This window comes from Sus scrofa, chromosome 1 (assembly GCF_000003025.6).
Source record: "Sus scrofa isolate TJ Tabasco breed Duroc chromosome 1, Sscrofa11.1, whole genome shotgun sequence".
In the NCBI taxonomy this organism is placed as follows: Eukaryota; Metazoa; Chordata; class Mammalia; order Artiodactyla; family Suidae; genus Sus; species Sus scrofa.
Window position 1 is genome coordinate 184,898,844 of NC_010443.5, and position 23,258 is coordinate 184,922,101.

At 38.0% G+C, this 23,258-nt stretch overlaps 1 protein-coding gene across 15 annotated transcripts in view; it reads left to right on the forward strand.

Moving 5' to 3' along the window:
• KTN1 (kinectin 1) overlaps window positions 1–23,258 on the forward strand; it is a 109,382-nt gene that overhangs the window by 17,289 nt on the left and 68,835 nt on the right. For 10 of the 15 annotated variants that reach the window (XM_021085523.1, XM_021085629.1, XM_021085751.1 and 7 more), the window contains 3 exon segments: window positions 15,345–15,897; window positions 19,065–19,202; window positions 21,852–22,022. In XM_021085523.1, the coding sequence (XP_020941182.1) occupies window positions 15,375–15,897; window positions 19,065–19,202; window positions 21,852–22,022 (832 nt within the window). In that variant the 5' untranslated portion in view covers window positions 15,345–15,374. 15 annotated transcript variants of the gene reach the window in all.

Here is a 23,258-nt window from a genome sequence, read left to right on the forward strand (position 1 = left end):
TTATCTATCTATCTATCTAGTCTGAGCCTGCAGCATGCACAAGTTCCTGGGCCAAGGATTGAGCCTGTGCCACAGCAGTGACAAAGCTGGATCCTTAACTATTAGGCCACCAGAGAACTCTTAATATATTTTAGGTATTAATCCATCTGGCATATAATTTGAAAGTATTTTACCATTCTGTAGGTTGCCTTTTCATTTTGTGAGCATTTCTTTGTTGTGTAGAAGTTTTAGTTTGAATGTAGTCCTACTTGTCTATTTTTGCTTTTGTTGCATATGCTTTTGGTATCATACTACCCCCCTCCCCCACCAGAATCACTACCAGGACCAATGTCAGGGCGCTTTTCCCCAATGTTTTCCTCTAAAAGGTTTATTGTTTCAGGTCTTATATTTAAGTCTTAATCCATTTTGAGTTATATTTTGAGTGTTGTAAGATAGGTGTCCAGGTTCATTCTTTTGTGTGTGAATATTCAGTTTTCCCAATACCATTTACTGAAGAGACTGTCTTTTCCCCATTGTGTATTTTTGTCTCTTTTGTTGGATTAATTGACTCTAAGTGCATGCGTTTATTTCTGTGCTTTCTGTCCAGGTTCCATTGATCTATGTGTCTGTTTTTGTGCCAGTACCATACTGGCAACGTATGATGGTACCTTTTTGATGACTTTAGCTTTGTAGTAAAGTCTGAAGTACAGGAGTGTGATTCCTCCAGTGTTGTTCTTTCTCAAGATTGTTTTGACTATTTAGGGTCTTTTAGGTTTCCATATAAATTTTTATTTTTTTAATTGAAGTATATTTGATTTACACTGTTGTATTAATTTCTGCTGCACAGCAAAGTGTGATTCAATTATACACACACACACACACATATATACTTTTAAAAAATACTCTTTTCCATTATGGTTTATCATACGACATTGAATTTAGTTCTCTGTGCTGTATAGTAGAACCTTGTTGTTTATCCCCTCCACATAATAGCTAATATTTGCTAAACCCAGCCTTTTACTCCATCCTCCCCCCAGCCCTCTTGGCAACCACACATCCATTTTCCTTATTCCTGAGTCTTGTTTCTATTTTGTAGACAGGAACATTTGTGTCATACTTTGTTTTATTTTAATAAGTTAATTTATTTTTGGCCATACTTAGAGCATGTGGAAGTTCCTGGGCCAGGGATTGAACACATGCCCCAATAATGACCTGAGCTGCTACAGTGGCAACTCTGGATCCTTAACCCAGTGCACCACAAGGGAACTCTGATGTCATATTTTAGATTCCATATGTAAGTGATATATGGTATTCGTCTTTTCTCTTTCTGACTTAACTTTACTTAGTATGATAGTTTCTAGTTGCACCACATAAATTTTAGAATTATTTGTTCTAGTTCTGTGAAAAACACCATTGATATTTGATAAGGTTTGCATTGAATCTGTGGGTTGCTTTCAGTAATATGGTCATTTAACAATATTAATTCTTTTTTTTTTTTTTTTTTTTTTTTGTCTTTTTGCCATTTCTTGGGCCGCTCCCGCGGCATATGGAGGTTCCCAGGCTAGGGGTCTAATCAGAGCTGTAGCTGCTGGCCTGCACCAGAGCCACAGCAACGTAGGATCCGAGCCACGTCTGCGACCTACATCACAGCTCATGGCAACGCCGGATCGTTGACCCACTGAGCAAGGGCAGGGATCGAACCCGCAACCTCATGGTTCTTAGTCGGATTCGTTAACCACTGCGCCACGACGGGAACTCCAATATTAATTCTTTTAATCCAGGAACACAGGATGGATATCTTTCTGTCTGTTCATGGCATTTTTAATTTTTTAATCAGTGTCTTAGAGTTTTCTAATTCCAGGCCTTTTACCTCCTTTATTGGATTTATTCCTTCATATTTTATTCCTTTGATGTAATGGTAAATGGATTGTTTTTTTTATTTTATAATTTTATTACTCAGTGAATTTATTACATTATAGTTGTACAAAATGTGGGATTGTTTTCTTAATTGCACTTTCTGATGGTTCGTTGTTAGTGTATAGAAATGCAACAGATTTCTGTATGTTAATTTGGTATCCTGCAACTTTACTGAATTAATCGATAAGCTCTAGTAGCTTTTGGTAGTGGCTTGAGGATTTTTTTTATATATGGTATCATGTCTTCTGCAAACAGTGACAGTTTTACTTCTTCCTTTCCAATTTGGATTCCTTTTATTTTCTTTTTCCTGATTGCTGCAGCAAGGATTTCCAAAACTATGTTGAATAAAATTGGTGAGAGTGGGCATTCTTGTCTTGTTTCTGATCTTAAAGGGAATGCTTTTAGCTTTTCACCATTTAGTATAATGTTATCTGTGGGTTTGTCATATATGGCCTTTATTATGTTGAGGTAGGTTCCCTCTATGCCCACTTTCTGGAGAGTTTTTATTATAAGTGGATGTTAAGTTTTATCAAATCTTTTTCTGTATCCGTTGAGATGATCATATGATTTTTATTGTTTAATTTGTTAATATGGTGTATCATGTTAATTGATTTGTGGATATTGAAAGTTTTTTGCATCTCTGGGATAAATTCCATTTAGTCATAGTGTATGATCGTTTTAATGCATTGTTGGATTCAATTTGCTAATATTTTGTTGAGGATTTTTACATCTTTGTTTAGCAGTGGTATTGACCTACAGTTTTCTTTTTTTTGTGATATCTTTGTCTGGTTTTGGTGCCAGAGTGATGGTGGCCTCACAGAATGAGTTTGGAAATGTTCTTTCCTTTGCAGTTTTTGGAATAGTTTCAGAAGGGTAGGTGATAACTCTTCTCTGTTTGGTAGAAATTCACCTGTGAAGCCATCTGGTCCCTTGTTTGTTGGGAGTTTTAAAATGACTGATTCAATTTTATACTGGTAATTGGTCTGTTTATATTCCCTTTCTTACTGCTTCAGACCTGGGAGATTGTACATTTCTAAGAATTTGTCCCTTTCTTCTAGGTTGTCTATTTTATTGTGGTGTAGTTTGTAGTAGTCTCTTATGGATACTCTTTGCTTTATTAGGCCACCCTCATGACACATGAAAGTTCCCAGGTTAGGGGTTGAATTGGAGCTACAGCTGCCAGCCTATACCACAGCAATTTGGGACCCAAACCAAGTCTGCAACCTACACCACAGTTCACGGCAATGCTGGATCTCCAACCCACTGAGTGAGGCCAGGGATTGAACCCACATCCTCATGGCTCATGGATACTAGTTGGATTTGTTTCCATCGTGCCACAACAGGAACACCAGTGGTAGTCTCTTAGGATCCTTTGTATTTCTGTGGTGTCAATTTTAACTTCTTTTTCATTTCTGACTTTATTGACTTGGGCTCTCTTGCTTTTTTTTTTTTTTTTTGATGAGTCTGGCTAAAGGTTTATCTTTCAAAGAACATTTTCTTTTATTTCCATTTAAGTGTTTTTTTTTTGTGTGTGTGTTTTTTTTTTTGTTTGTTTGTTTGTTTTTAGGGCCACACTTGAGGCATATGTAAGTTCCCAGATTAGGTGTCCAATTGGAGCTGCAGCTGCTGGCCTGTGTCACAGCCAGAGCAACATGGGATCTGAGCCATATCTGTGACCTACACCACAGCTCACAGCAGCGCCAGATCCATAATCCACTGAGTAAGGCCAGGGATTGAACCCGCATCCTCATGAATACTCCTTGGGTTCATTTCCACTGAGCTACAATGGGAACTCATGATTACTGTTTTTTTTTTTTTTTTTTTTTTTTTTTTTTTTTGGTCTTTTTAGCTATTTCTTGGGCCGCTCCCTCGGCATATGGAGGTTCCCAGGCTAGGGGTCGAATCGGAGCTGCAGCCACCGGCCTACGCCAGAGCCACAGCAACGCGGGATCCGAGCCGCGTCTGCAACCTACACCACAGCTCACGGCAACGCCAGATCGTTAACGCACTGAGCAAGGGCAGGGACCGAACCCGCAACCTCATGGTTCCTAGTCGGATTCGTTAACCACTGCGCCACGATGGGAACTCCGATTACTGTTTTTGATATGATATTTTACATCTAATTGTTGTAAGTATCCCTTAACTGCCTATTGTGGATGCAGATGATTTTACCATTTTACCATTTTGCTAGCTTTGTGTGTGGATGATTTCCTACTTTTGCTGTATGTTTGCCTTTACTGATAAACTTTTTCATTCCATAATTTTCTTGTTTCTAGTTGTAGTATTCTCTTTTTCACCTGGAGAAGTTCCTTTTATATATATATATACTTTTTTTTTTTTTTTTTTTTTTGGTCAGTCTACTTGGGTGGTGCTGAATTCTTTTAGCCTTTGCTTATCTGTAAAGCTTTTGATTTCTCCATCAAATCTGTGTGAGAACCTTGCTAGTATTTATGGTTGTAGATTTTTTTCCTTTTCACCATTTTAAGTATATTGTGCCACTCCCTCTGGCTTGCAGAGTTTCTGCTGAAAAATCATTTGATAGCCTTATGGGAGTTTCTTTATAGTTACTTGTTGCTTTTCCTTTGCTGATCTTAGTATTTTCTGTTCATCTTTAATTTTTGTCATTTTGATTTCAGTGTGTCTTTGTGTGTTTCTCTTTGGGTTAATACTGTATGGGACTGTATTTGCTGCACTGGGTGATGGTTTCCTTTCCCAGGGTAGGGAGGTTTTCAACTATTACTTCTTCAAATATTTTCTCAGACCTCTTCTCTCTTGTCTTTTTGGGCCTCCTGTAATGTATATCTTAGTATGTTTGATGTTGCATATAATATATATATATATATCAGTGTGTAAACTGTCATTTCTTTTCATTTTTCTTCTGTACTCTAACAGTGATTTCCATACTCTGTGTTCCACCTCACTGATTTGTTCTTCTGAATAGTTTAGTCTTACTATTGATTCCTTCTAGTATATTTTTCATTTCAGTTATTGTAGTCTTCGTCTTTGTTAAAAATGTCTAACTTCTCACTCTGTGCATTCATCCTCCTTCCAAGTTCCTTGATCATCTTTGATCATTACTCTGAACTCTTTCTCAGATTGCCTACATCTACTTCATTTGGTTGTTCTTCTGGAGTTTTATCTTGTTCATTTGTCTGGAACATATTTCTCTGCTGCCTTATTTTGTCTGAGTTACTATTTGTATTTTTAAGTATATGGTAGGTTAGTTATGTTTTTCAACCTTGGAGAGGTGGCCTTCTGTAGGAGGCATCCTGTGTGTTCTAGCAATGCACTTCCCTCTCATAATCCAAGCTATTTGCTCTAGGGGGTTACCCCAAGAGGGCTTTATGGGTCCTTCTATTGTGGCAGATGGACAGTGTGGATGGTATTTTAAGTTTGGTTGGCCCCTTGTGTGGTTGGTTGCCAGGTCCTGCCTTGTTTGGATGCTATTGGCTGCTGTTTAGTGGGGCCTTGTTGTGAGGTTGCTGGTTGTGGGATCTTAGGGGACCCTGGGCTAGTGCTGGCTCACTGATGGGCAGAGTCAGGGTCCTGAAGACTCTGGGACTGTTGCCTGCCTGCTGGCAAGTTGAAGCCAGATCCCAGGCTTAGTACTGGACACTTCGCAGCCAGAGCTGTTTCCTGGAGTCTGGCTGCAGGGCCCAGAGGTCCCATAGCTCATTTCAGATGATTGCTTGTGTGTACTGGCGGGGGGGGAGGCAGCCCATTCTTGATATAGTTGGTTATATGGTCGGGGGTTCTGGAAGGTTGTGTTGGCTTGCTAGTGGGCAGGGCCAGAGCTCAGCTATTCCCTGAGTAGGGTATGGCCTATGTTACAGGATTGTAGTTTTCTTGCTTTTGGATTCTGCCTCTTGGTAGGTAAGGCTGGTCTAGAGGCTTCAGTAGGCATCCTGGTGGGAGGGGCTGATGCCTGTCCACTAGTGGGTGGGAGCTGGTTCTTGGCCCTCTGGTTAGCTAGGCTGTGTCTTAGGTGTGTCCAGAGGTGGCTGTGGGCTCTGTGGTCTTTAGGCAGCCTGTCTACTGATGGATGGGGCTTTGTCTTCCCTAGTTGTTTGGCCTGAGGTGTTCCAGCACTGGTACCTACAGGCTTTTGGGTGGGGCCAAGTCTTTGCAGTAATGCTACAACATGTCAGCTGCCAGCACTGTTCCTGTGGCTGAGTGTTCCCCAGTGTGGCTGCACCAGTGTCTGTGTCCCCAGAGTGAACTGCTGCAGCCTCCCCACTACCTCATCTCTTGTGGAGACTTTGCAAGACCAGCAGGTAGGTCTGGCCGAGTTCTATCAAATTACTGCTTTTGCCCTGGATCCTGGTGTGTGAGTTTTGTGTACCCCTTTAAGACTAAAGTTTCTGTTTCCTACAGTCCTGCTGGCCTTCAAAGTTAAATGCTCTGGGGGCTTGTCTACCCACCAGAATCCTGGGATGGGAGCCTGATGTGGAGCTCAGATCTCTCACTCTGGCAGAAGAAACTCTGCAATATAATTATTCTCTGGTTTGTTGGGTGCCTATCTGGGGGGTATGGAATTTTATTATATCATAAGTTTATCCCTCCTTCCGCATCTTGTTATGTCTTCAGTTGTAGAAGATCTTTTCTGGTATGTTTCAGTCTTTTTCATCAATGGTTGTGCTGTAAGTAGTTGTAATTTTGGTGTGTGTGTGATTTAGGGTCTACTCTGCCATCTTGTCTGCCCTCCTATAAAATCTTAATGAAAATTTCTTGTTGGGTGATAAGTGAAGCAGGCCAGCTTTCTCTTTTCCTTGTGACAATATGGGAATTTCTTTTTCCTTAATTTACCCTTTGCTGACTTGGACACCTTAAAAAGCCCCAGTTTTATGTACCTGCCTCATTTCCACTTCCTCAACATACAGCCTAGTATTTCCTATCTTAGGCTTAAATGGTCATTGACACTTTCAGTTCCTATTTGATGGTCCCTGTCTGCCAGAATTTCCCTTAATTTCCGGAAAACTTGTGTTTAAAGGGAAAACATTTATGTTTAATTGGAAGTTTTTACTCATTGCTAGAAAGGGATTCTTCAAATTAGTTTTAAAAAGTCATGACTTATAATTTAAAAATATAGTAAGCTTAAGTTAAATTCTATTGTAAAAGTAATGTTCATAGTGGAAAAATGTAAACATTCTGAGGGATATAGGCTGAAAAATTACCAGGAAAATTCACAGAAGTCACCATAGAGTTAATGGTTTCTGTTGTGTCCTTTTAGGAGATCTCTAAGCATATATGAGCATGATTCTGTCATGTAAAAGATAATTTTATTTCTATACCATTCTCTAACTTGCTCTTTACATAGATTTGGTTTATTTATTTTTATTTTTTTAAAGGCCACACTGGCAGCATATGTAAATTCCTGGGCTGGGATTGAATTTGAGCCTCACCTGTGACCTGTGCTGCAGCTATGGCAACACTGGATCCTTTAACCCACTGTGCTGGGATGGGAATTGAACTTACATCTCCACAGGAACCTGAGCTGCTGCAGTCATATTCTTTTCTGGTTTTTTTTTTTTTGTTTTTTTGTTTTTTTTGTCTTTTTAGGGCCACACCTGAGGCATATGGAGGTTCCCAGGCTAAGGGTTGAATTGGAGCTGTAGCTGCTGGCCACAGCCACAGCCACAGCAATGAGAGATCCAAGCCGCATCTGTGACCTACACCACTCACGGCAATACCAGATCCTTAACCCACTGAGCAAGGCCAGGGATTGAACCTGAGACCTCATGGATGCTAGTCGGATTCATTTCTGCTGAGCCATGACAGGAACTCCTGCAGTCATGTTCTTAACCCACTGTGCCACAGCAGGAACTCCATAAATAATTTCTTCTTCTTTTTTTTTTTTGACTGTACCCTCAGTACATAAAAGTTCTCGGGCCAGGAATTGAACCCACCCCACAGCAGTGACCATGCCAGATCCTTAACCATTTGAGCCATCAGGGGACTCCTACAGTATTTTTTGACTGTTCTCCCATATTAAGTGTGAATCTCTACTGCAAGCTTATTTAGTTATTTCCCTCATGCTGGACATATGGTTCTTCTAGGTTTAAAGTTACATTACTAAGAGTGAACACTCTTGAGTTTATCATTGTATTTGTGTGATTATATCTGTACAATAAACTACGAAAAAAGAGATTTTCTCTATTGAAGAGTGTGTACTATTCTTACACATTTTCCCCCAAGTTTCTAAGGAGATTGTGCTGGTTATAATCAAATTAACAGCCTATGAGAATCCTGGTTTTCATACTTCCTGGCCCAAGCCTAATTTTTAAAAACACAGTTTTATTCAGGTATAATTCATGTATGTATTTGTGTATATTATAAATTTTGACATATATATACTGGTGAAACCACCACAATCAATGTATCTATGCATCACCCCAAAAATTTCCTCTTGCCTCTTGGTAATCCCTTATTTCCACATTTTCCTGCTCTGCCAATTTAAGTGGGAAAAGATTAACATTGTTCTAGTATATTTGCATTTCTTTAATGTGACTAAGGTTACATTAAAGTATATGTATTTATTGGATATCTTTTTTCCTTTGGGAAACTTCTAGTGTCCTTTAATCTTTTTTTCTCTTGGGTTCATCTTTTTTTCTCACATTTTAAGTGAGAAAGTCTCTCAGACCTTTGTCTTCTTTGAGATTAGTCACTTAATTTTTCCCATAAAATCTTTATAATATTTTCTAGTCACGTTTTTCCAGTTTTTTCTTTTATGGCTCTCAGTTTTACATGAGATATTTTAAAAAAGCCTTTTATAAAATAAGATTACTTTAAAATGCAAAAGTACATTTGTTTTCTAGTTTTTCATGGTTTAATTTTTTTAATCTTTAAAGCTTTGATCCGTATGTAATTGAGATGGGGCTTAATCCATTCCCCCCCATGGCTATCATTTGTGGCAATACTAATTATTAAATATAATCCATGTATTACTGGTTTGAAAAATGGCTCTGTAATTATAAACTAAGTTTTTCATATGTATTTGGGGCGTTTTATTTTATATTTATTTGGCAGTTCTTGGGGAAGTTGCAAAAATTCTTGTTTCATAGTGAAGCTTTTCCATTAATTCTCCCTGAGTTTCTTTTGGAGTATTTGACGTTCTTGTCATTTACAGTTCATGTTTAGTTTGTGAAATGATGTCAAATATCAGTCTTTTTGTGGGAATAAACACATTTTGTCATTTAATACTTTCATTGTTGAGTGACCTAAGGTAATGCTCTTAAGAGTTATTTTATCAGCCTGTTACGTTTAACTTTTAACACCCTAGCAAAACGTTCCTAAGGTGTGACAGTGTTTGCAGTAGGTTTTCTGTTTGTTGATAAGTTTAATTGATATCATACATCAGTTATTACAACTGTCTTTTGGTACTAGGATTGGACTTCTTTTTTTTTTTTTTTTTTTTTTTTGGTTTCTTGTCATTTTAGGGCTGCACCTGCAGTATATGAAGTTTCCCAGGCTAAGGGTGTAGTTGGAGCTACAGCTGTCAGCCTACACCACACCCACAGCAACACCAGATCCGAGGTGTGTCTGTGACCTACACCACAGCTTATGGCAATGCCAGATCCTTAACCCATTGAGTGAGGCTAGGGATTGAACCTGCAGCCTCATGGTTCCTAGTAGGATTTGTTTCTGCTAAGCCACGATGGGAACTCCCGGGATTGGACATAGTTGATGAGATTAGGGCGATGAGGGCCACAGGGAGAAGTTATAGGAGGATGAGATTTTAGGTCAAAACTAGGAAGAATATTCTAATATCTTTTAAAAAAGGGGGCTTGTGGGAGGTACTTATATCTCATAAGCGTTTAAAAGATGCTCACAGACCATTCAGCTGGGTCAAGTCTTTGGGTGCCTAGTTGAATTAAATGGTCCTTTCGAACCCAGAGATCTTGTGAAAAAGTCGATAGGTCAAGACTTGTAGATTTTAGATGAGGGAGTGTTCTGTATCTGGTATAGCTGTTTTACAGTTTTTGGTGTGAATTTCATGTTCTAATGTTCATTTTTTAAAGTTTTGATGATTTTTTTTTTTTTTTTTTTTTGCCATTTCTAGGGCCGCTCCCACGGCATATGGAGGTTCCCAGGCTAGGGGTCGAATCGGAGCTGTAGCCGCTGGCCTATGCCAGAGCCACAGCAACGTGGGATCTGAGCTGTTTCTGTAACCTACATCACAGCTCACAGCAACGCTGGATCCTTAACCCACTGAGCAAGGCCAGGGACCGAACCCACAACCTCATGGTTCCTAGTCGGATTCATTAACCACTGCTCCACGACGGGAACTCCAATGATGATTTTTAATAATTATCTTTAGAAACTGATTTTATATATTGATTTGAAGTAGTATTTAAATGTATTAAGTTTTGGTATTAAAGCTTTTAATTTGTCTAATTAAATTATCATAAGTTAGCTTTTTTTACAGAGTAAACTTTTAACTAGGTTTTCTCCTGTGAAGATGCAATCAGAGAAAAAGAATTAGTTGGGGCTTGATGGGTAAGCAAAAGTCTGAAAGATACTGTATAACTCTCAGCAGATACCAGCTATGCAGATCCTTAAGCTTTTCAAACTGATATATCCAGTCTTGTATTAAAGGAAAACGAAGTAAGTTTCTTTAAAACAATACAAGTTTCATACCTGCAACATGATACCTAATGGAGAAATTAAATTTCATTACCTATCTCTGACAGTTGAAGTTGTTTCAGTTTAGGGTAGCAGTACTTTAGAATGAGTATTGCTGAAATAAGGGGTGTGTTAATAAGGTGTGAATCATAGAATTAGGTATGTGTTGCAGTTTAAAGGAAATTGTACTACAGCTTTAAGATTTCAGTGTAGTCTGTAAAGTTAATTTTAGAAAAGCTATTGTAGGATTCCCCGTTGTGGCACATTGGAAACAAATCTGACTAGTATCCATGAGGGCGTTGGGTTCGATCCTGGCCTTGCTCAGTGGGTTAAGGATCTGGTGTTGCCCTGAGCTGAGGTGTAGGTCGAAGACCTGCATGGGATCCTGTGTCGCTGTGGCTGTGGTGTAGGCAGCTACAGCTCTGATTTGACCCTTAGCCTGGGAACCTCCATATGCACCTAAAAAAGCAAAAAAAAAAAAAAAAAAAAAGCTGTTTTAAATAGAATTCCCATGTCGGACATCTCACTGTTTGATTTGCTAGATTATCTTATCTTTTGGGTGCTTTGAATCTTTCCCTTCTTTTTTTTAAAAGATAATTTTACAATTGTATTGTAGACTCCAGGGTCATTATTCTTTGGGCGTGGTGACCAGATAAAGGAAATTTAATGAGTTCTTATATTTTTTTTTGGCTTTTTGCTATTTCTTTGGGCCGCTCCTACGGCATATGGAGGTTCCCCGGCTAGGGGTCTAATCGGAGCTGTAGCTGCCAGCCTATGCTAGAGCCACAGCAACGCGGGATCCGAGCCGCGTCTGCAACCTACACCACAGCTCACGGCAACGTCGGATCCTTAACCCACTGAGCAAGGGCAGGGACCGAACCCGCAACATCATGGTTCCTAGTCGGATTTGTTAACCTCTGCGCCATGATGGGAACTCTAGTTCTTATATTTTGATGGTCATTTTAGGAAACAATACTTTGTTTTTCTCATTGATGTCTTTTTCTTACTGATCTATAGAATGAAGTTTTTAAAAATTCTTATTGCAGATTTAATATACTTGTAAACATTTAAGCAAAGACAGCTATATAAAATAAGGTGAATCTAGTTATTGTTTTTTTTTCAAGTACTTTATAGGTTTTCCTGAAGTTTAAAACTAACTGAATGATTCAGTCTTTACTGATTTGAAATAATTTATAATAAACTAAATTTTTAAAAATCAGTTTGGATCTATTTTGGATTTTGGGTTCCATTATTCTCTATTCTTTTATCTTTATCATACAGAAGTGTATTGCTACCTTCCTATAGTTGTTAGACTATTTTCCCCTATCATAGAATTCCATGAATGTGTACATAGAGAATTAATGCTGTAGGATTTTAGGAGAAGAACTATTTGTAGGCATCGTACTTGAGCTGGAAGAGTAGACCTCATTGAGACTCAGGTTAGGTTTTCTTTTTTTTTATGGCGGCACCTGTGGCATACTGAAGGAAGTTCCTGGTCCAGGTGTCAAATTGGAGTTGCACCTGTGGCCTACACTACCCGCCACAGCAACGCCAGATGCAAGCCTCATCTGTGACCTGTGGTGTAGCTTTTGGCAATGCCTGATTCTTAAACCACTGAGTGAGGCCAGGGATTGAACCCACAACCTCATAGGGATAACATTTGGGTCTTTAACCCACTAAGCCACAATGGGAACTCCTCAGGTTAGGTTTTTTTGTTTGTTCGTTTGTTTGTTTTCTGTCTTTTAGTGCCACCCCCACTGGCATATGGAAGTTCCCAGGCTAGGGGTTGAATTGGAGCTGTAACTGCCAGCCTGCACCACAGCAGCGTGGGTTCCAAACTGCATCTGTGACTAAACCACAGCTTAAGGCAATACCAGATCCTTAACACACTGAACAAGGCCAGGGATCGAACCCGTGTCCTCATGGATACTAGTTGGTTCGTAACCTGCTTAGGGAACTCCATCAGATTAGGTTTTTATGCTCTGTTTTATAAATTATATGCACTTACTTCCTCAGCCAGATCATAAATTTATTTAAAGTCAGAGACTGTGCAACACTGCTAGGCATCTTGTATTCTCTATTTAAAATTTTATATTTAAGTGGAGACTCTAAACACAAAGAATAAAAAATTAGCAATATACTAATTATGTTTTAAAGGACCACCAGTACCACCTTTTCCACCTTTTCTCTGAACTTACAACTTTGTTTCACATTTCATTATGAAAATAGTAGCATTAGGAAGATAATTTTCACAGACTTGTGCACTATATCTACCTTCTTGCCTGTGCCTATATGTTCTCTAGAGGTCTATGTTTCCATCTAAGGCCAGTCTCTTTACTTGTACCTTATATTCTGCTTCCTCTTGTCATTTGAAAACATTGTCCCTCATCCTTCACTCTCCATCATCAATCTTTCCCTTTTTACTAGATTATCTTTTTCAGCATATTAACATTCTGTAATTTTTCCTGTCTTTAAAAACCAAAGTCACAACCTAATATTCGACCTCCATTGCATTTCCCTAATTTGCTCATAGGAAATCATCTCCAAAAAGTTGTCCACACTATGCTTTGGTCAAAGTCCCCAAGGTCTCTGTGCTAAAATCCAACATTCAGTTTCTAGTTTTCATTGTACTTTATTTACACCACTGTTTGACAAAGTTGATTAAGCTCTCCTTCATGATATACTTTATTCATTTAGCAACCAGGGCAACATGCTCCTAGTTTTTCTACCTCTCTTTAGTTTCCTTTGCAAGTTCCTCTTCATCTTTATGTTGTTGAATTGTGCAAGGGCTCTGTCTTGAGATCTGAGCACAGTGTATACCCATTCCTTTGGTGATTTTATCCAACCTTGTGGCTTAAAGTATAACTCATATGCTGAAATTTCTTGAATTTATATCTCCAGCCTGTACACCTCACCTTTCTGAGCACACGTTTTGTTTATCTACTGGACATCTCCACCTGTCTAAAATCTAACTCTTGGTCTTCAACCTCAACCATGTCCTTTCCACACTTCCCCCATCTCAATAAAGGACAACTCTTTTGTTTTTCAGCTTAGTCTAAAAGCTTTGGAATTGCCTTTGTCTTTGCTTGTTCTCTTATAACCCATATTCCAGTCCTTAGCAGATCATCTTGTCTCTACCCTCATAGGGTTTGGCTACTTCTTCTCTTCTTGATACCAACTTGCTCTAATCACTTTTTGCCTAGAGTACTGGAGTTGCCTCTTAAGTGTTCCCAACTTTCACCCTCTCCCTAAACCCTTTTCCACTGAAAACCCTCTCTTGGTTTTCCATGTTACTCAGTATAAGCCACAGTCTTTCCATTTGCCTTTAAGAAACCCTTTCAAATTATCTCTTTTTAACATCATCTTCTAATTTTCCTCTTATTATACTTGAACCACATTGTCTCTGTTGTTTTTGCTCAAATATGTCATGTATGTTTTATGAATCAACACTGTATACTAATTGCTGGACTGTCTTCCTTTTAGTAGAGTGTTAGCCCTATAAAGGCAGGGATTGTGACCTTTTGTACTGCTGTTTATTCAGAATGCCTTGGAAAATAGCGTTGACATATAACTGATGCTAAATAACTATACAAATTGAATTTATACTCTGTTGTGGAAGGTGATAGTTGAAAAGATATTTTCATAAGTGTGATTTGAACTGGGTTTTGGAGGATAAGTGAAGATTTGATACAAAGGCCAAGGCTGTTTTTTAGATTTGATAGTAGGGAGGAGGTGAAATTGGTCTTTTTAGAAAGTTGCTCTGTTTGTTTGTTTGTTTGTTTATTTGTTTGCCTTTTAGGGCTCCACACCACAGCAGATGGAGGTTCCCAGGCTAGGGATCGAATTGGAGCTATAGCTGCCAGCCTACACGGCAACAACTGGGAATTTGAGCCATGGCCTTGACCTATACCACAGTTCACTGCATTGCTGGATCCCTGACCCACTGAGCGAGGCCAGGGATTGAACCCACGTCCTCATGATACTAGTTGGATTTGTTTTCACTGTGCCACAATAGGAACTCCAAAAGTTGCTCCTTTTGGTTTCCTGATTTAGAACCTATGGTAGCTTTTTACTGCTGATTTTGTCTAGTTAGTTGACTGCTGATATTTTCTAGATGGTTGTAGTTTATACCCTTCAAAATCATATCTAAAAGTCCCAGACAGGAAATTCTTCCTATATTCCTAAACTTGAGGTGGGATTTCATCATTTACAGATTATTCTAAGCTAGAAATGTAAGAGTTGTCTTGTATTCTTCCCTTACTTTAGACCCTCACTATTAGACCAGGCTGTAATAGTTGCCTTATCCTTTATCTGTATTGACTCTCTTCAGATTTATTTGGCCTGTTGAAATAGCCATTTTAACATAATTTAAAAATAGAAGAATGGGAGTTTCTCCTGTGGCACAATAGGATCAGCGGTGTCTTTGGAGTGCTGGGTTGCAGTTTCGACCTCCACCGGCACAGTGGTTTAAGGATCCAGTGTTGCTGCAGTTGTGGGGTGGGTTGCACTGCAGCTCGGATCTGATCCCTGACCTGGGAACTCCATATGCCATATGCCATGGGGTTGCCAAAAAAGGGGAAAAAAGAAAAAAAAAAAGAAGGATGTGTTATACTTCTATTTACCACATTTTTTTCCCCCTAGTATATTTGAATTGTAGTTGGCCAAGTGATCAAGTATGTGATTTTAAAACTAACCTGCTTAGATTTGTAGATCAGGTTAAATTTGAAATACCACTTGAAAGGGCAGAGGTTTTGTGTGTTGAGTTTTTAAAGATCAACTTAGTTTCGTTTTTTTTTTTTTTTTTTTTTCCCTTCTTTCACATTTAGGTTTTATAGGATCACATTCACAAAAGCACCATGGAGTTTTATGAGTCAACATATTTTATTGTTCTTATTCCTTCAGTAGTTATTACAGTAATTTTCCTCTTCTTCTGGCTTTTCATGAAAGAAACACTGTATGATGAAGTTCTTGCAAAACAGAAAAGAGAACAAAAGCTTATTCCTACCAAAACAGATAAAAAGAAGGCAGAAAAGAAAAAGAATAAGAAGAAGGAAATCCAGAATGGGAACCTCCATGAATCTGATTCTGAGAGTGTAACCCGGGACTTTAAATTATCCGATGCCTTGGCTGTAGAAGATGAGCAAGTTGTACCTGTTCCACTGAATGTGGTTGAAAGTTCAAGTAGTGTTAGAGAAAGAAAGAAGAAAGAAAAGAAACACAAGCCTGTACTAGAAGAGCAGGTCACCAAAGAAAGTGATGTATCAAAGATTCCATGCAAAAAAGTAGAACCTGTCCCAGTTACTAAACAGCCCACCCCCCCTTCTGAAGCAGCTGCCTCAAAGAAGAAACCAGGACAGAAGAAATCTAAAAATGGAAGCGGTATTGTAATCTATTCAGTTTTATTGCATGGTTATATTTGTTTTAATAACTTTAGAGTTATTAGGTTCAGATACTTTGTTAAGTGTGTACATAAATACTGAGTCTGAAATTAAGGTCGTTATCCTTTTCACTGTGTGTTTGCTTTCATTAATTGCTGATATAAATAATTAGTATTGATCATAAAATGGCATTTAAAACTGGATTTCGCATTGCAAATACAGAGAAGACCTTTAATTGAAATATAAAATCTAACTGTTTTAGTAAAATCACTAAGGACCTGTAAATATCAGCACTTAGAGACTTTTATATTTATTTCAGTCAGTACTTTCTAATCAGTGTGATAGGACTTAAAGATAACCTAAGGATATCCTTTTCACCCTTGATTGATTTTGAAAACATTTACCATACTTCTCTTTTATGCTAAGCATTATATTAGGTACTAGGAGAGTGCATTTTCAAGGTAGTGAGATGCAGGCTGTAAACACAAACAAATTATTGTAATATGTAAACTTTAGTATAATGAGATGTGTATGTCTAAACCAGTTGTAAGGTGAGCCATTTAGAGCATGTCATGTAATGCCTAAAATCTCAAAGGTTGAATAAATACTAGCTAGCTTTTCTTAGTGACTGGGGAAAGGTAGGATAGAGTATTCCAAGGAGAAAAGTTAATTGGTGCAACAGAAAGGACATGAGAATTGGTATGATGGATGAAACTGCGAACAGTTTGCTCTGTTTGAAAAGACTTGTGTTTGCCATTAATTTATTTTCATATCTTGTGGATTATTAAGTTATGTTGGGTTTTAAATATTTGCTTGCCAGCTATGCTCAAGCATGGTACTAGGGAAGTGAGAGAAATGGGGACAGAAAGGTATGTAAGCCAATAATGAAACATGACTTACGTAAGAGAAGTACAAAGTCTAGAGGTAGTACAGAAGCCAAAACAACTAGTACTTAATGGGGCACCATGGTTCAAAATCTTTACAGAGGAGGCAGTGTCTGAGCTGAGTCTTCCAGAATGAATCACTTCACCAAGCAAATAGTCAGGTCTCATTCCCCACTGGCAAAAAATCATGCATAAAGGCATAAAAGTATAAGAGTACAGTGTATTGTTGAACTATGAAATGGGAGGTGGTAGGCAGTGGTAGGAAACAAAGCTGAAAAGATAACAGAGTGGTTAGATCATAATGATTTTTGTATAGAATGCTAAGGTGTTGGGATGATGTAATTTAGCCATTGTTGAAGATTTTTAAGCAAATTAGTTTATGTGGTCAGATTTACATTTTAGAAAGGTATTTTTGGCACATAACTTGGGAAGACAAGTTTCATGGGGCAGTGTTTGATGTAGGTAGATTTGTTAAGAGTGTATTGTTTTCCAAAGTTAAAGGACTGAACTATGGGAGTGACAAGAAATAGTAGGTTCGAGAGATCTACAAAGCAAAAATGACATGGCTAACTATTGGATAAGACATGGCAGATAAAGGAGAAAGCAGAGTCAAAGACGATTTCCAAGTTCTCTGTTAGGTCAGGCTTGGCCACCTGCCACCTGTGAGCCAAACCTGGCCTGCTTTTAGTTTTTTATGGCCCATGAGCCAAGAGTGGTTTTTACATTTCCAATGGATTGAAAAAAATTAAAAGAATAATATTATGTTAAATGTGGATATTATATGAAATTCAAACTGCTGTGTCCATAAATCAAGTTTTTTTAAATACAGCCACACTCCTGTGTTAACATATGTTTGTGGTTGGCTTTCATACTGCCATAGCATGTGAACAGTTGTGACAGAGTCTAAATACTTTAGCTTGCAAAACCTAAAGTATTTACTATTTAGCCCTTTTTAGAAAATATTAGCCAACCTTTGATTTGTAGATGTTGGTAGGAACAAGATAGGAAACAATGGGAAAAGAATGGATATATATAGAGAGGAAAATGCTCTCAGTTTGTGTTTCTGGTGCCTATGGGGGCTAGTTTACATAGGGAGCAATTCAGGATGTAATAGGAAATTAAGTGCAGAGGTGTAAGTCTAGAATACAGATTCAGAAGCCTTAAGCGTGAAGGCAGGAGTAGTTGATGTCATGGATGTAGTAAATAAGATCATTCAAGGAAAGTATTTAAAATGAGGACACAGCTCTGAATACCAGCATATAAGATACTCAGTAGGAACAGCTTACAAAGGAGACCGCAAAGGAATATTCTGAGTATAAAGAAAGAATTATGGGAGCTGATAGGAGAGAATTTTAAATTTTATCTATCTTATTGTGGTTAAAAAAAAAAAAAAAAATATATATATATATATATATATATATATATATATATATATATAAAACAAAATTTACTGTTTTAACCATTTTTAAGTGTATCGTTTTGTGGCATTAAGTATATTCACATTCTTGTGCAGTCATCACCACCAGCCATCCTAAGAACTTTTTCTTCTTTCCTAGCTGAAATTCAGAGCCTTTTAAGCACTAATTCCCCATTTTTCCCCTCCTTGTAGTTCTTGGCAAACCACCATTCTACTTTCTATGTCTATGAATTTGACTTCTCTAGGTACTTCGTTTAAATGAAATCATGCAATACTTGTCTTTTTGTAACCGCCTTGTTTCACTTAGCATAATGGAGAGGAAGAATTTTGAGTCAGAGACCAATTAGTATGAGACCATGAGATGCTAAAGAGAAGTCGAAAAAAGATTAAAGGATTTTATTGATAGAGTGTGGCTTTTGGGTTACTAGGAACCTGAATAAAATCTTGTATGGATATAGTGGAAGAGATAAAAATCAGGTTGCAATTAGTTGAGAAATGATTGGTAGAAAGGGAAGTACAGACTATTGTTTTGTTAGTGTGAGAAGGAAATGGGTGTGGGAGGCTAGGGATTACAGTGGTGGGAAGGGTTTTATTTTTTAAGATAAGAAATTTAACCATGGCTTTATAAGCTGAGTAGGGCTAGGAGTGGCTGAGAAATGGGATATAAAAGAAGGAGCAAGTAGTAGAAGCTTTGATGAAGTTATAGAGCAGGTGTGGCAGAGGAAAAAAGCTGTAATGATAGAGACTTGTATATAAGAGTTTAAAATTTTGGTGGTTAAGCATTCTGGGACATATTCATTAATACTTGAATCTTTTCTGATATGTTTGTTTTTTGCTATGATGATTTTTCACTTATTTTTAATAAAGATGATCCAGATAAAAAGGTGGAACCTCTTATGGCACCTTCAAAAAAGCAAGAATCATTACCCTTGCATCAAGAGACTAAACAAGAAAGTGGATCAGGAAAGAAGAAAGTTTCATCAAAGAAACAAAAGACTGAAAATGGTGAAATGTGTAGATATGTATTTTATAAATATTAATTCTAGAGAAGTACATTAGGGCAATGACCCTAGAGACTTCGCATGTTCTTGAATTTCCAGCTTAATGTGTACCATAACAGTTTTAATACTAATACAAGTTGAGGGTTCTCTTTAGCCTTATGGTTTTGTAGTGCTTTGACAGATGATCATGGTATAAATTTGTGGTGAAGAACTTTATCTGAAATTTAAAAAGGTTAAAGCACATATAAATATTCTTTTTTTTTTTTTTTTTTTTTTTTTTTTTTGTCTTTTGTCTTTTTAGGGCTGCAGCTGTGGCATATGGAGGTTCTAGGCTAGGAGTCGAATCAGAGCTACAGCTGCCAGCCTATGCCACAGCCACAGCAACACTGGATCTGAGCCACGTCTGCAGCCTACACCACTGCTCATGGCAACACCAGATCCTTAACCCGCTGAGCGAGGCCAGGGATCCAACTTGAAACCTTTTGGTTACTAGTCGGGTTCATTAACCACTGAGCCATGATGGGAACTGCTCTTTTTTTTTTTTAAGGGCCACATGTGCATATGGAAGTTCCCAGGCTAGGGGTCCAATCACATCTGCAGCCACTGGCCCATACCACAGCCACAGCAACACAGGGTCTAAGCCACATCTGCTACCTGCACCACAGGTCATGGCAATGCTGGATCCCTAACCCACTGAGCGAGTCCAGGGATCAGACCAAGTCCTTGTGGATACTAGTCAGATTTGTTTTCTCTGAGCTGCAATGGGAACTCCTTTATAAATATTCTTATTAACTGAGTTTTGAAAATAATGTAAATACATACAACCTCATAGAAGAAAAGTATTCCTGAAATATTTGTACTTTTTAACATTATTAAAGATTATTCTTGAGAACATTAGCTAGATCTATCATTACCCTACATTCCTAATTATTTATTAAACATAATTTGTGTGTATATATGGGAAGCATCCAATTAAAAGTGATGGAGCAGTTTTTTGTTTAGAATTGTTCATGGAAGGCTTAGCTATGGAATTTATATAAATGGTGATTTTTATAATATTGGGCTATGGTATCAACTAGTGCTAGAAAGTAGTAAAATTGGAAAAGGAAAAGATAAAGTTCTGTCATTTGCAGTAAAATTAAGATATATCAAGCAATCAGGTGTAGGAAAATATTGCCCACAAATATTGATAATATTAAGTATTTATTAGAGATTTTAAATAAAAGAACTATATGGGAGGTCACTCGTGGGGCTCAGTGGTTTAAGCATCCAGTGTTGTCACTGCTGTGGTTTGGATTCTATCCCTGGAAACTTTTGCATGCTGACGGCACAGCCAAAAAAAAAAAAGAGCTGTATGTGTCCTAAAGTTTTGTGTGTGTGTGTGTGTGTGTGTGTGTGTGTGTGTGTGTTTTGGCCACGCCCACTGCATGTGAAGTTCCCAGGGCCAGGGATTGAGTCTATGCCACCGCAGAGACCCAAGCCACAGCAGTGACAATGCTGGATTCCTAACCTACTAGGCCACCAGGGAATTCTCTGGGTTTTTTTTCCTAAAGTAGGATATATATAGAGACTTCCATATGAATGTATTAAGTGTGTTTCTCTAACCAATAGATAACAGACTTCACTATTCAGAGTTCTTCCCATTAAAATTAGGAACAAAGTAAAGAGGCTTCCATCCTCTACTATTAATGTTGTTCTGGAAGTTTTAACTAGTGTAATAAAATGTGCCATGGAAATTAGAGATGTAACTATTGGAAGTGAGAAGATATCTACAAGGAACAATGACTAATTTTTACATCTAGAAAGTTAAAAAATATTACGAATTAAAAGTTGAGGAGTTCCCACTTTGGCGCAATGGGTTAAGAATCCAGTAGCAGCGGCTTGGATCGCTGTGGATGGGTGGGTTTGATTCCTGGCCTGGCACAGTGGGTTATAGAATCCAGTGTTGCTACAGCTATGGTGTAGGTTGCAGCTGTGGCTCAGATTAAGTCCCTGGCCCAGGAATGTCCATATGCCATGGGCGTGGCCATTAAAAAAAAAAATTAACAATTGAGGAATTCTCTGGTGGTTCAGTAGGTTAAGGTTAATTTAGCATTGTCACTGCTGGGGCTTGGGTCACCACTGCAGCATGGATTAGATCCCTGGCCTTGGAACTTCCACATGCTGTGGTTGCAGCAAAACAATAACAACAACAACAACAACAAGAAACCAACCAACCAAACAAACAAAAAAAAAAACAGAAAAGAAAAAAAAAAAGAATTTTCAGTTGGAATAAGAGTTCAGTGAAGTACCAATATACATAATTAAAATATTTTTTCTTGAGCTCTTCTTCACTATGAATGGGTTCTTAATTAAACCAGGAGAAACATAAGAACTAAAACGTAAAGATTGTATAAGAAGAAATTTTCAGATACTAGAGAGATGTGTAGTACACATAGATAACCTAAATGATTTAAACTGGTATTGCTTAATTTGAAGAGTGTTTTGACTTGTTAAATGATGAAGTAGGAATTTAAAGCCAAATTGAGCTGGTATTAGAAATTTGAAAATAACTGTATTTATCATTACCCTTAAGTATGCTTACATGTTATTTAATTACTCTTTTATTAAAAAAACCCTGAGTAATTATGATTTTGTTGAACTTAAATTGCAGTCTTGGTAGATGAACCCCTTATTCATGCAACAACTTATATTCCTTTGATGGATAATGCTGACTCAAATCCTGTTGTGGATAAGAGGGAGATTATTGATCTGATTAAACCTGACCAAGTAGAAGGAATCCAGAAAACGGGGGCTAAAAAACTGAAGATTGAAACCGACAAAGGTAACAATCTGTTGTATTGAAAAAAAACGTTTTTGAGTTCTGATGGAATGAGTGCATTTTCTCATAGAAACAATAAATCATAAAAGACTAATAGAATCTTTGTGGTAAAACATGTATTGGTAGCTTTCTAATCCAGCCTTGTCTGCTTTGTAGAGCTGAACATTGGACTTTGACTTGCCTAAGGTTTACTTTGCTGTTTGGTGACTTTTTCTCCTTCTATTATTGTCTTTGAGAATTTTCTTTTTTTCTTTTTTTTTTTTTTTACTTGAAAAATAAATATTTAATAATAATATAATCTTTGTATCTTTAGACTGCCTTTGTCAAAATTCTTTCTGTCATCCTCAGATGCTGTCTTAAAAAAACCCTGTACATTGTAGCTCTCTTTACAAGTGGGGTTTAAGCCATTGTACAGGATTTTAATATTTAATTTAAAATATCTAACAACAGGAGTTCTTGTTGTGGCACAGTGGAAACAAATCCGACTAGGAACCATGAGGTTGTGGGCTCAATCCCTGGCCTTGCTTTGTGGGTTAAGGATCAGGTGTTGCCATGAGCTGTAGTGCATATGCCATGAGTGCGGCCCTAAAAGGCCAAAAAAAAAAATTAAATATCTAACAACATATACTTATGTTCAATGTAAAAAAAACCTTAGGGTTTTTTTGTTTAATTGTTTTCTTCATTTTGGGGCTGTACCTGCGGCATATGGAAATTTCCAGGCTAGGAGTCGAATCAGAGCTGTAGGTGCTGGCCTACATCACAGCCACAGCAACTTGGGATTTGAGCTGCATCTGTGACCTACACCACAGCCCACAGCAATGCTGGATCCTTAACTCACTGATCGAGGCCAGGGATGGAACCCGCATCCGCATGGATCCTAGTTGGGTTTTGTACCCCACTGAGCCACAACAGGAACTTCCCAAACCTCAGGTTTTCATTTTCATTTTCTTCTTTCTTTCTGCAAAAGAATGCTCTCTACCCATTTTTCAGAAAAAAAAGAGCTAAAATAATATTACTGGAAGAGATTTAAAAAGAGAAAAAAGGCACTGAAGGCTAGTAAACCAGCTGAGGATGGAATAAGCCCCACGGTCTCCAGAAGGGCTGCTGATGGGGGGCGGTCTATAAACCAGCCAATACCACCTGCCTATTTTCAAGCTTAGAAAGGTGCATACCTTTTACTTTCAGAAAATGGCATCAAAGTTTGGACTATAAATCCTTTCTTGGAGTTCCCGTCGTGGC